This window comes from Elephas maximus, chromosome 19 (assembly GCF_024166365.1).
Source record: "Elephas maximus indicus isolate mEleMax1 chromosome 19, mEleMax1 primary haplotype, whole genome shotgun sequence".
Lineage (NCBI taxonomy): Eukaryota > Metazoa > Chordata > Mammalia > Proboscidea > Elephantidae > Elephas > Elephas maximus.
Window position 1 is genome coordinate 52,180,026 of NC_064837.1, and position 12,605 is coordinate 52,192,630.

Consider the following 12,605-nt stretch of genomic DNA (forward strand, 5'->3'; position numbering starts at 1 on the left):
TTACATCATTCATTCCTCTCATTATCTTCATTTGACATATGAAGAAACTGAGGCACACAGAGGTTAAGTAAATTGCCGGAGATCAGCAGCCAGGCTCCCAGGTCCACGATGGGCTGGGGCTGGGCAGCTGGTAGCCTACACGGTTTGGTGGCAGGAGCGAGAATAACTCCCTGTCTCTGAGGCTGGGGAGGACTTCTCAGAGGAGGAGGGTCAAGTGGGTGGTGAGAACATCACACTTGGAGTCAGACAAACCAATTCAGGGTTTGAATTCTGACACCACCACTTCCTTGTCTAAGTCACCCACCTTCTCATGCCTCAGTTTCCTCCACCATAAATGAGGAAGGCCACGCCCACTTCACAGGGCTGTTGCAAGGATTAAATGAGAGCAAGCATGTGACCGGGGCACACCAAACCAACCCATAAAACCAAATGTATTGCCATCGAGTCGATTCCGACTCACAGTAACCCTGTAAGACAGAGTAGAATTGCCCCATAGGGTTTCCAAGGCTGTAACCTTTACAGAAGCAGACTGCCACATATTTCTCCTGCAGAGCAGCTGGCGGGTTCGAACTGCCAACCTTTTGGTCAGCAGCAGAGTGCTTAACCACCGTGCCACCAAGGCTCCTTTCAGGGGCACAGAGGAAGTGTTAAATAAGCATGGCCATTATGATTGCTAGCCTTGAATGTGACTGCAGAGGACAAGAGGGAACTGGCTTGGGCTGGAGGTTGTTGTTAGGTGTTGTCGAGTTGGTTCCGACTCATCGAGACCCTATAAGACAGAGTGGAACTGTCCCGTAGAGTTTCCAAGGAGTGGCTCGTGAATTTGAAGTACCTACCTTTTGGTTAGCAGCCGAGCTCTTAACCACTATGCACCGGGGGCTGGAGGCCAAAAAACCCAGTGCCGTCGAGTTGATTCTGACTCATAGTGACCCTGTAGGACAGAGTAGAACTGCCCCGTAGAGTTTCCAAGGGGCGCCTGGCGGATTCCAACTGCTGACCCTTTGGTTAGCAGCTGTAGTACTTAACCACTACGCCACCAGGGTTTCCGGGGGCTGGAGGAGAGACTGCAATTAAATCTGAGGGGCTTGGAGTCCGAAAGGGGTGCAGAGAGGACTGTGGTGTCTTCTGCTGGGAGGTGTTTGGGAGCGACTCTGCAGTTAACCAAGCCATGTCAGCAAGCACCCAGGGCTTGGCTGGGCAGGGAAGGCCCCACCTGGGACCTTTTGAGAAGGATTGGTAAAACCAGAGAGAGGTGTGCCTTGGAGGGTATGGCGAGGAGCAGCCTCACTGAGACTGGAGATGAAGAGCTTTCAGGGCTTTCCCTCTCCTCAGTCCCTGTTCCCTGTAGTAGAAAACCACAGGATCTAACCTGGCTCCATGGCCTTGGGAAAGTCACTTCTCTCTTTGGGCCTCTGCTTTTTCATCTGTACAACGGGCTCTGCACTTTCCTAAGGTTCCTCCCAGCTCAGGCATCTTGTGGGTTCCTGTTCTGATCCAGAGCTCGGCCTCCAGCTTAGCCTGAGGGTTCCCAACCTGCAGAAGGTGCCAACAGGACAGGTGTAAGGAAAGGCAGGACAGGTGCAAGGACAGGCGGGAAAGGGTGAAGAAGGAAAACAATGGGGGGGGGGTGGTGTAGAGCCAAGTTCCCTTAGGACCCTGAGGGCTCCACTTTAATTCTCTGGGCAAAGGGAGGCCAGAGCTCTTGGAACCTGCCTTGTCTTGTGAGCAGCCAAGGAAATGGGGGCGGCGGGGGGGAGGACTGCCAGAGGGGCTCATGAGACAGGCCCGCCCAGGTTAGAGCTCCCCCCAGGCTAGAGCTCATAGTGTGGGCTGGAAGCCAGGCTGAAGGAGGCATAGGCACTGCAGGGCCCCCCCCCAACACCTCTAGGGACAGCCAAGGACAGAGGCACCTGTGGTGAGGAGATGGGAGGGCTCTGGGAGGATACTTAGGGGTGCCGAGGGAGAGTTGAGGGAGGGCGGAAGACACCCAGGAGCAGCAGAGGGACCCTGCCTCGGGCCCAGCCAGGGGCATCTCTGAGAGGGGTCCTGCAGCAGGGAAGTGGGTGCCACGTCTTCCAGCGTTGCTTGTGGACAGCCAGGGGCCAGGCCAGCGTGGGGGGAGGGGGCAGGGAGTCGTCACCACACACTTTTTCTTTAGAATCGTCACTACTATTTATTTCCACAAGTTTTCCATACCCCCAGATAGAAACTCTGTACTCATTAATCACAATACTGTTTTAGAGGTGGCCCCCATGGCCCCACACTCAGGACCAAATCCAGGTGGGGCCCTAGGGGTGGCAGCATCATAGGCTCTGCTCTCAGCTTCCTTCTGGAGAGCTCCCTCTGGAAGCTGCCCCCATATAGGGCTGATCAAAATTGCCCTTGGGGTCTACTGGGACCCACAGATCATTTTCTTACCTTCTTGCTCACAGTGTTTTTCCTGTTGTTCCTGGGGGAGAAGGGGGTGGGGAGTGGAAGAGTAGTGATGCCCACAGCATCTTGGTCTTCCAGTATTTTAAACTCTCATCATGCCTCCCCACCCACCGCCAAGGCCTTCCTTCTGTTGACTATAAAATCCGAGTGGCAGAAGAGTGGGGTCATTTGACCAAGGCCACATAATGTTGAGTGTAGGGAGTGAGAACTGGGGTGTTCTCCCTCCTGATTCTGAGCTAAACTTGTCTTGAAACAAAAGTCAAGCTCCACTCTCTGGTGAGAGAAGAGGTGGCACTCTAGAAACTTCTGAGTAGCGGCACAGATGACCATCTGTCACAGAGGCCTGGTGGACAGAGAAGTCAGTGCCAGCCACTGATTCTCTGGAGAGACACTGGCAGGGGAGGGGGGTTCTGGGCTGGGGAATCAGCATCTGGGGGATGAAGCTAAGGAGTGTTGCCATGGGTGCACACACCCGCACCCCGCAGTGCAAACTCCCTGCTGGGGCTTGAGATGGAGGTGGGGCCAGACCAGCTCCTGTTTCCTCCCTCCTTTTAGGTTTGGGTTCCTTCCCATGGGTCACTGGAAGTCTCTATGTGGCCCCAGAATTCTAGATTTCCTAGAAGATGGCCCAGCCCAACCCCTTCAATGCCCAGCAAGGAAATTGGGCCCAGAGACTGGAAGGGACTTGACCTAGGCCCCAAATACCATCTTTCCAGTCCACGGTTCTTTCATGGCATCGAATTGCCCCTAATTACCCCCATGAGAGGTTTCTGCTGGTCCCCACCCCCCTCCAAGTTAAATGTGCCCATGTTATGGGGCAGCTTTACCTAGATCAGAGCTCTGCCCTTCAAGAGACAGTGTGCTCCTGAGGTTGAAGGTAGCACGGGCCTGCTCTTCCCTGCACCTGCCCCGGGGGACTCAGGAAGGAGAAATCATGCCCATGCTGGGCGGTGCGCTTTGTATCCACAGTACCACCACCTTCTGTCTGCCCACAGGTCCCTGGCCCTGGGCCAGCAGTATACATCCCTGGGCTCACAGCCCCTGCTCTGCGGCTCCATCCCAGGCCTGGTCCCCAAGCAACTGCGTTTCTGCCGGAATTACATCGAGATCATGCCCAGCGTGGCCGAGGGCGTAAAGCTGGGCATCCAGGAGTGCCAGCACCAGTTCCGGGGCCGCCGCTGGAACTGCACCACCATAGACGACAGCCTGGCCATCTTCGGGCCAGTCCTTGACAAAGGTACTGACTGCCTCTGGGCCAGGTAGCAGGTGGGAGAGGGCATCAGGACGAGGTGGCTCTTCCACCCCAGGATGCCTCAGCAACCTTGAGGCCCTAGCGTGGTTGGCCTCGGCTGAGTCCAGGGCCACCCAGGGAGGGCAGTCAAGCTGGTCAAGACCCATAAAAAGATGGCTTGCTCCCTCTCCAGACAGAGCCATCCAGGTTGTTACCTTCTGCCACGTCTTCCCAGGTGTTGCTAGGGGCTGGACATCCTTGAGATGCTCGGGGATCCTGAAATCCCAGGAGAGGCATCAAGGAGGCCATGGCCTTCCTTCCTGGCTTTCCAAGAGGCAGGGAAGGGCAGGCTTTGATGTGGACGTTGGTGACATTTCACCAATGCTGTGTTAAGTGCTACGCAAGTGTTGCTTTGGGGTGGGGGTGGGGCATTGCCACCTCCCCAGTCCCTCCCATATGGAAAATTCTGGAGCTGGGGAAGCCACCTGGGGCTGGTGGGGATGGAGGATGAAAGAAATTGTGGTGGGGCTAGACAGTAAACTGGCTTCTAGGTAATTCTCCAGCCATCTTGCAGTCTGGGAGTCCAACTGGCAGAACGGGAAGGAGTCCCAAGGCTTGACATTAAACATGGAGGTATCTGGAGGGAGGGATGATCGGGTAACAACTCCCAAGAAGGGGACTTTGGGGCTGAAGGCGAGCGACTCAGTGAGGAACTGCAGTTTCCAGGAATTTAAGGATACCAGCTGGGCTGACCCGCCCCTTCTCTGTCGACTGCAACTCAAGCCCTCCCCGACACCACTATGTCTTTGCCATCCAGGCTCATTTTGGAAGTGTGGGAAGTGACAGGAGCTGCACTTACAGCCGGGAAGAAAAGGGATCTGACTGGCCTGTTGGACCTGGGGGTGCGGGGAAGCTGACCTCCTCCCCCATTTTAGAGTGCAGATCTCATTTACCTGCGCCTCAGGTGCTCCGCGCCTCTAGGATCCACGGGCCAAATGCTGGCTATTGCCATGGAACAGAAGGGCAATTAGCAAATCAATGGATGATAACTCTGTTTACGCTTCTACTACCAAAGCTAATTATTCCTTGTTTACATAAAAGGTTTGGCCTCTAATTGGGGCCAAGTGGCGGCGTTTGCATTTCAAACCTGATGTTGCGGGTGCATAAGTCTCCCCGCCTTCCTGTGCCCCACCTCCGGCGGGGTAGCGCTTAATCAAACAGCCTCCGCGTCTAGACGCGCTCCCCAAGATCAAGACTCACCTTCCGAGTACTCTTCCCCGCTCCGTACATTAACCAGTTCTCTGAGATTACCCACTCCTGTCTGTGTTTAACGTTTGAAATCGCCGTCGTAGGTTCTGCAACATGCCTTCGTCCCTAAAGCGCCAGAAGGCGGGTTTGTGTCGGGGGCTGATTGGCGAATCTGATGAAAGCCCCGGGGTCTCCCGGGAAGAAGGCCCACGCGCGCACACGCATCCCCGTGCCCAGAGCCCGGACCGTGAACCCAGCCCCCTGTTTGCACGTCGCCCCTGGCCATGCCCGCTGGGCGGACGGCCAAAGGTTCATCCCTGCCACCGCTTTGAGACCCGGGATGGCAGGGAGTTAGGCTCTTCGGGGGCGCGCAGCTTCCAGGAGTGCGGGAGCCGGCTCCCCGGGCTTGGGTCTGCCCCGAGGGGCGGCGTAAGGCAGGCCCGCCGGCGGAGGACGGCCGGGTGCGGGGCTGGCACCGGCTGGGGCCCGAGCTGCCCAGGTGGCGCCAGGGGTGCTGGGGTCGGAAGCCGAAAGGCGAGAGGCCCCGCCGGCAGGGGCGCAGGCGGCGCGCGGGAGGTGCGGGGGCGGCCGGCCGCGAGCCCGAGCCCGCTGTCCCCGGGAGGGGCCGGCCCGGAGGGCTTAGGCGGCTTGAAAAGCGCCGGAGCGCCGCACCCTGCCGCGCGGCCCGGCCCCGCGCCCGCCGAGCCATTCACACGCCCTCTGGCCATTCGGCGCGGCGCGGGGGCGGGGGGCGCCGCTTCAATGGGGATTTCGCGGGCCGGCGCCGGGGCTGGGGGCGCGGCCCGGCCGCGGGAGCCGCCCGTTGCTACGCGGTGGCGGCCGGCCTGGCGGCCCAAGCCCGGCGGCCGCATTATGCGGGTAATGCGGTGTGACACCGCGCGAACAAAGGCGGATTGAGCGGCCCAGCGGGCCCCGCCGGACGGGGACCGGCACAGCGGGGCTGTCAGCGCCGCTCCCAGGCTAATCCCCGCCCCGCCCCCGCTGCCCCTCACTCCCGGCGCTGGGAATCCACTGCGGTCCCGGCCGGGCGCCGCCGCTGCCGCGGACCGGCCGGAAGCGAGGGGCGCCCGGCCCTGCAAATCCGCATCGGCCTCCGCGGTCCCGGCGCCGAGAGTGCGAGGGAGCTGGAATGGGGTCGAGAAGGGCAGCGGGGCGCAGAGGGCTCCAGGCCTTAGCCACCCTCGCCCGCTGTCCATCAATTGCCGCGCAGGTGCCAGTGCGCCCGCAGGTCCTGCTCCGCACTCTCCTCCTGTCCGTTAGTGGAGGTGGAAGGGATCCCACCTCTACAGGTGGCCCACGAGAACACTGGGGCCTCCAAAGGGGCAGCAATGGCCACGAGGGGTTACCAGCTCCCTTCTTGTCTGCGGAGCTTCAGCATCCCTTGGCACTCACGCAGGAGCCACAGCCCAGAAAAGGAGGCCGGGGGCCTACGGCCTGCGTGGCCTTGGGCAGGTCACCTCCTTGCACCGGGCTCCTCGCCTGAGAAGGGAGATGGTGGACCGCTGGTCTCTCAGCCTTTGCCTCTCTAATCCTCAATGACTGTATCTGCAAAATGGGCCTACAATAAAAATATATGCCTCACAGGTTAAAGAGATTAAATGGGCTAAGCCACAGGGGGCGTAGCGTCTACAGCACTCAAAGGTGTCTGCTATAATGAGGCTGGGGGCACCCCTGAGACTCTCCCCTGTGTCCCTATCTGGATGCTGGCCTGGGGCTGACCCGAGAGAACTGCAGCAGGATACTCCTGGGAGGGGCTTAGCCTTCTCAGTCCAAAACCCTGGCTTGCCTGGAAGCTGGGAGGGGAAGAGCGACCTTGGTCACTGCCTTCCTGGTTAGGAACTCGGCTCCAACGCTGATGGCACGGAGACGTCATACCCATTTTACAAAAAGTAACTGAGGCTCAGAGAAAAAAAGGGTCAGCCCAAGGGCATCCAGATGTGAGTCTCTCAGGCCGCCACTAGGGTCTCTCCTGGAGTTTGGGAAGGGGGGTGGGGTGGGGTGGGGTGAGGTGAGGTGGGGTGGGGTGGGATGGAGCCAGGACAGAGCACGGATGCCTTTCTCTCTTCCAAAACCTGCAGTGAATATTTCTAACACTGCTCTGTATCTGGGCCTCAGTTTTCCCATCCGTAAAGTGGGAATACCCAGCAACACTGGATCAGCCAGCGAGGGTGGGGAGGGCACCTGGGTTGCTCCTCTTCCCTGGGGCAGCTAAGCCCTTCAGCTCTTCCTCGCCTCCTCCTCCTGGCTGGGGAGGTCGCGGCAGGACAGGCTCATGCTGGGTCCAGGTCTGAGCGCTGCCTCTTCTTGTCCTCCCCGCAGCCACCCGCGAGTCGGCCTTCGTGCACGCCATCGCCTCGGCCGGAGTGGCCTTCGCTGTCACTCGCTCCTGCGCCGAGGGCACGTCAACCATCTGCGGCTGCGATTCGCATCATAAGGGGCCGCCTGGCGAGGGCTGGAAGTGGGGCGGCTGCAGCGAGGACGCTGACTTCGGGGTGCTGGTGTCTCGGGAGTTCGCGGACGCGCGCGAGAACAGGCCAGACGCGCGCTCGGCCATGAACAAGCACAACAACGAGGCGGGCCGCACGGTGAGCCCGGCCGCCCTCACCCCGACCCTCCCCGGACCCTGCTGGGGACCCCTCCCGCGCCCCTGCCTCTCCGGGGGTTGGCCTCGCCCACCCCGCTCCGCCCCTTCCGGCGACCCCGCGTATCCCGGGCTCCCTGGTCGCTCCTTGCCCTGTGGCCAGGCTGGAGCCCCCTACCTGCCCCGCAGTTACCCCTTCTCCCCTTCCTCTCTGGGTGGTTCCTGGTCGCGCTCGGGAACGGCTCAGTCCAGGAGTGTGGCCCCCCGAGGGAAGCAGGTGCCCGGCTAGCCCATACTGCGACAGCTGCCTGGCTTTGCATTCGGGCTCCACCCCTTACTGCGGTTGCCTGACCACCGTGGGCAAGTCACTTAAGCTCTCGGCCTCAGTTTCCCCAATCCTTATTTCCTACGGCTCTGAGAAATATGGACGTGATGTCTATCAGTGCTGGGTGTGTGGTGACGGGGAGGGAAACACGGTCATCATTCTGAAAATCTGTGCCTCAGTCAGTCCCCATCAGTTCTTTTCGGGCAGAGTCCAAGTAGAGGAGGCTCGAGGGATGGGCGGGGGCCGAGCAGCAGGGTCGCAATGTGCTCTGAGGTGGGGTCAGTCTGGGGGCCAGCGGCTACTCCTCTTCCCCAGACCATCCTGGACCACATGCACCTCAAGTGCAAGTGCCACGGGCTGTCGGGCAGCTGCGAGGTGAAGACCTGCTGGTGGGCCCAGCCCGACTTCCGGGCCATCGGCGACTTCCTCAAGGACAAATACGACAGCGCCTCAGAAATGGTGGTGGAGAAGCACCGCGAGTCCCGCGGCTGGGTGGAGACTCTCCGGGCCAAGTACGCGCTCTTCAAGCCGCCCACTGAGAGGGACCTGGTCTACTACGAGAACTCCCCCAACTTTTGCGAGCCCAACCCGGAGACGGGCTCCTTTGGCACCAGGGACCGGACTTGCAATGTCACCTCCCATGGCATTGATGGCTGCGACCTGCTGTGCTGTGGCCGTGGCCACAACACGAGGACGGAGAAGCGGAAGGAGAAATGCCACTGCATCTTCCATTGGTGCTGCTACGTCAGCTGCCAGGAGTGCGTCCGCGTCTACGACGTGCACACCTGCAAGTAGCGAGCCAGGTAGGGCTGCGCATCGGGGCGCTGGGGAGCCTTAGGTGCCGGGGACTCGGTTTGCCCGTCTCCTCTTCTTGACCACCACATTCTATTACCGAACTATCTGGGACACGCAAGTTCCGGCAGCCCAAATCTGGAAGCTAGAGTTTCCCCAGCCGCAGTGGCTTGTATAGCACAGATAATAACCAAGTGAGGCAGCAAACAGTTGATTAAATCTCTTACAAAATTAGCACGTTAGGAGCCAGGTCAAGTTTTTGCATGGTAACTGGCTAGCATTATTGAGCGTTTGTGGAGGGAGACGATGGACACTGTGGGACTGGAAGCCGAGAGACCTGATTTCTGCTTCCAACTTTGCCCTGAACTTCCTGTTCCTTGACTTCTCGGGGCCTCAGTTTTCTTACTGTAAAATGAGGGGATTAATATACTTGAAATAGTAGGCCGAACGGTCACTTCTCTTCTAACCCCGGGGGAAGAGTCATTTTGGGTCCACCTTGTTTTTGAACACAGAGGGCAAGTTTTTGCACAGGCATAAATCCTGCCAACCTCAAGGCAGTGGGTGGGGGGAAGCGATGTATAAGCCCATATCCTGACAGATCTGAAGCTTGGGTGGAGCAGGGAGCATGGTCACTGAGTTTATGGATGATGATGGGGAGCAGGAGGGATTCAAGTTCAGAGCGATGGTGGTGAGTAATCCGGGGATCAAAGGCTACCGGATTATGTTCCCAAGCTTCCCAGAGGTGGCCGGCGTGGGAGGCCCTGTGCACTGGCCCTTGGATCTGTGGGACCCTGGGATAAGTCAAGAGTGTTGTAGGGTGGTCCTCTAGCCTCAGGGCTGGAAAGTTCCTAAATCTTGTGTGCCTTCTCTCTCTTCCCTCTTACTCGAGAAGGAGCCTAGTATATACAGCCACAGATGTGGATTGGAATTAGTAGGCCAGGCCAAGAGCCCTGGTGGTGCAATGGTTAAGTGCTTGGCTGCTAACGGAAAGGTAGGCGGTTCAAACCCACCAGCCTCCACAGGAGAAAAGACTTGGTGATCTGCTCCCATAAAGATGACAGCCTAGAAAACCCTATGAGGCAGTTCTACTCTGTCATATAGGGTTGCTATGAGTTGAAATTGACTACAGGCCCTAACAACAGTAACAGCCCTGGCGCAGCTTCCACCGCTTGCCGACTGTGTAACTCGGACAAGATATCCTTCATAGACCTGTTTTCCTCATCTGGCATCCTCCCCAGAGGTCCTGTGAGGAACAAGTCAAAGATCACTGGGGACGGTGCTCAGTCAGGAAGGAGCAAAGGACTTGCCTGCCTGGGGTTAGCACTGGCTGGGGCAGCATTAGGCTGGCGCAGCCTGCACAGTGCGCAGAGTGGAAGGAGGACAAAGGTGGGTTCCGGCTCCCCCAAATACCAGCTTTCTGGCCTTAGAAAACTCAACTTTCTGAACCTCAGTTTGCTCATCTGCACACTGTGGTGATAATGGGGGCTTCGCTGAGTTTTTGTGAGTCTTGAGTGAGCTAACGGATATGAATGCTTGTCTGAATGTGGTACTCATAGGAAGTGGGATAAAGTCATCAGAGAGTCATGACATGGGAGTGGTCACGGTGCTCAGAAATAGTGCTAACACTTGGGCAGTCTTATTTACTGCTTTTCGAAACAATAGAAGAAAAGCCAGGGAAGAAGAGGAAACTCACAGGCTAATTGTGGCTTGTCAAGGAGGAAGGAAAATCACAGTGGCCACCTTCCTCTGATGCCTGCTATGACCAGAGATGACACAGTATCCCCACTATCCAGTGGGGCATGGCTCTGGCGATTATGAGAGGAGGCTGAGGGAAGTCAGTTTTAGAAAGCTAATACGGGATAGGGCCTAGAGGACCATTTGTTTCGCCTGCCCATTTCACAGATGGGGACACTGAGTTAGTGGCCAGCAAGCCCATATGTAGGGTGTGGTCCAGCAGCCCAGGCCTTATCAGCGGCTCTAGGGGGCAGGTGTCAGGGATATGGACCCCTGCAGCTCTGTGTTCTAATTCACTCCCCAGGGGTGGATAGCCAAGAAAAGCCATCCTCCATGAGGGAGAGGAGGTGCTGGGTTGGCCTTTGGGGTCTCCAGACCCTCCCCGCCCCCGCCACCTTCAGCCCCTGTACAAATACTAACTCTAAGAAGAAAATGGGCTTCATGAGCCCTGTTTTCTTCCCCATTTCTGAAATAGACAAGTGGTAGTCTTTCCAATCTTGTATAAATTGCTATATAGACATGGCCTCCAGACATCATGCCCAAGTAGATCCTGGCCCCCACACCCCTCACATATGGAAAACTGGGAGCCCTCATTCTGTGAAAAGTGGAGAATACTTTCCCAACATGGCGCCCTTTTCAGGCAAGCTGTTTTGCCTCTCTAAGCCTGTTTTCTTAGGTGTGAACTGGCTAAGAACCCTGTCCCTTCCAGGGTTGTCCTGTGGACTACAGACCGTGCTGGAACATGGTCAGAGTGTCTAAGGAGAGGCGGCAGGTTCCCAGCCAGGCTCACCTCCAAGAGCTACTCTCCACAGACTTCTGTTGTCTGCAGCCATAGGCCAAAGCCTGGCTGAAGCCGGGTTACTTCTTCCCATCTTCCTCCATGCTGACACACTGCACCCAAGATGGGTAACTGAAAACAAACTGGCAGGGACTACATGGGCCAGGGCCTCCAGCTTTTCTCTTGGCTGTATTTTCTGTCTTGATAGTGCAGGTAGGAGTGAGATGGGAGCCCCAAAGCAGGAAGCACTGGCCTGCCCTCCACCCATCTGGGAGAGAGGAAAGGGTCAGGAGCATCAGTAACACTGGCTTTATGGCATAGGATGGGCAGAGTCCTGCCTCAGGTCCTTCCTGTATAAGGAAAATGCCTTCTTCATCCATTTGTAGCTTTTGTCCAGTGTCTCAGGCTAACCAGTGATTTCCGACCTTATGAGTACCTAATAAAACCAATAAGCTGGAAAGAGACCTGGCCGAGAGTCAAATGGCCTGGTTCACCCTAAGTCCTAGCTCCACCACTACTAGCTGTGGGGCCTTTGACCCCACTGAGCCTCATTTCTGCCTCTGTAAAATAGGCCATAATATTGTAATATTGGTACTTTTTGCTCCTAGAGGAGCTGAGGGTTGACTGGGAAAGTCTGTGAAAATGCTTTGGCCTCAGAGCCTTCGTGAGACAGAAATATACACATGTATGACATGTTTTTTTTTTTTTTATAACATGTACACACTGGATCTCCCACAGAAAGGACTTATTCATAGTTAGACTTTCTCCTCTTTGGACAGCTCATTATCAAGCTATTTGGTGCAATACAAAGAGGGGTCTACTCTTAAGTTGGGAAGTGGGCCCTCAGACTGGAAAGGGTTCTCCCAGTCTCTATACAGAGAGTTCCTACATTCAGGGAACAATCTGCTACTTGGCTTCCTGTTGCCCAAGGCCCCCAGCTGGAAAGTGGGGGAGGTAGGATGGGGATCCAGTCTGTGGACTCTTAAGGCCCTACTGCTATTCCTGTAAATCAACCTCCCTCAATGGCAGACCCCAAGGTACAGGAGGGAGAATGAAAAAGCCCCTTGAGGTCGCCATCGCTCTAAGTACAAGAGACGCGTTGAGAGCTCCTACCAGGAGCCTCTGATATCTTTGTACTTCATTGGGTGGTTTCTCTGGGAAAGGAATTACATTTCCAATTCTTCCTGTTTTTTTTTTTTCCTCCAAAGGGTGCTGGGAATGGGTGAAGTGTATGACTTGGCGGATTCACCGAAGTCCCTTGGGAAGCAGGACCTACAGCCAGGGCTCAGCCCTCAGCATCAGACAGCAAGGATATGGACTGTTGCCAGAGGCACGTGTGGTAAATGACCTGGACCCAACCCGCCCATTGGCTGAGAGGCTTCTCCCTCTTTCTCATCTTAAGTTTCTCACCCTACTCCGGATGGTGTGTGTTTTTTTTTTTTTTTTTAAAGAAGGGGCTTTC

At 56.9% G+C, this 12,605-nt stretch overlaps 1 protein-coding gene across 1 annotated transcript in view; it reads left to right on the forward strand.

The window, feature by feature from the left end:
• Positions 1–12,367, forward strand: part of WNT3 (Wnt family member 3) — a 52,774-nt gene extending 40,407 nt beyond the window's left edge. Inside the window, exons 2-5 of the mRNA XM_049860496.1 lie at positions 3,429–3,670; positions 7,253–7,518; positions 8,155–8,642; positions 12,352–12,367. Of these exons, the coding sequence (XP_049716453.1) occupies positions 3,429–3,670; positions 7,253–7,518; positions 8,155–8,634 (988 nt within the window). The 3' untranslated portion in view covers positions 8,635–8,642; positions 12,352–12,367. The remainder of the gene's footprint in view (positions 1–3,428; positions 3,671–7,252; positions 7,519–8,154; positions 8,643–12,351) is intronic.
• The last annotated feature ends 238 nt before the right edge of the window (positions 12,368–12,605 follow it).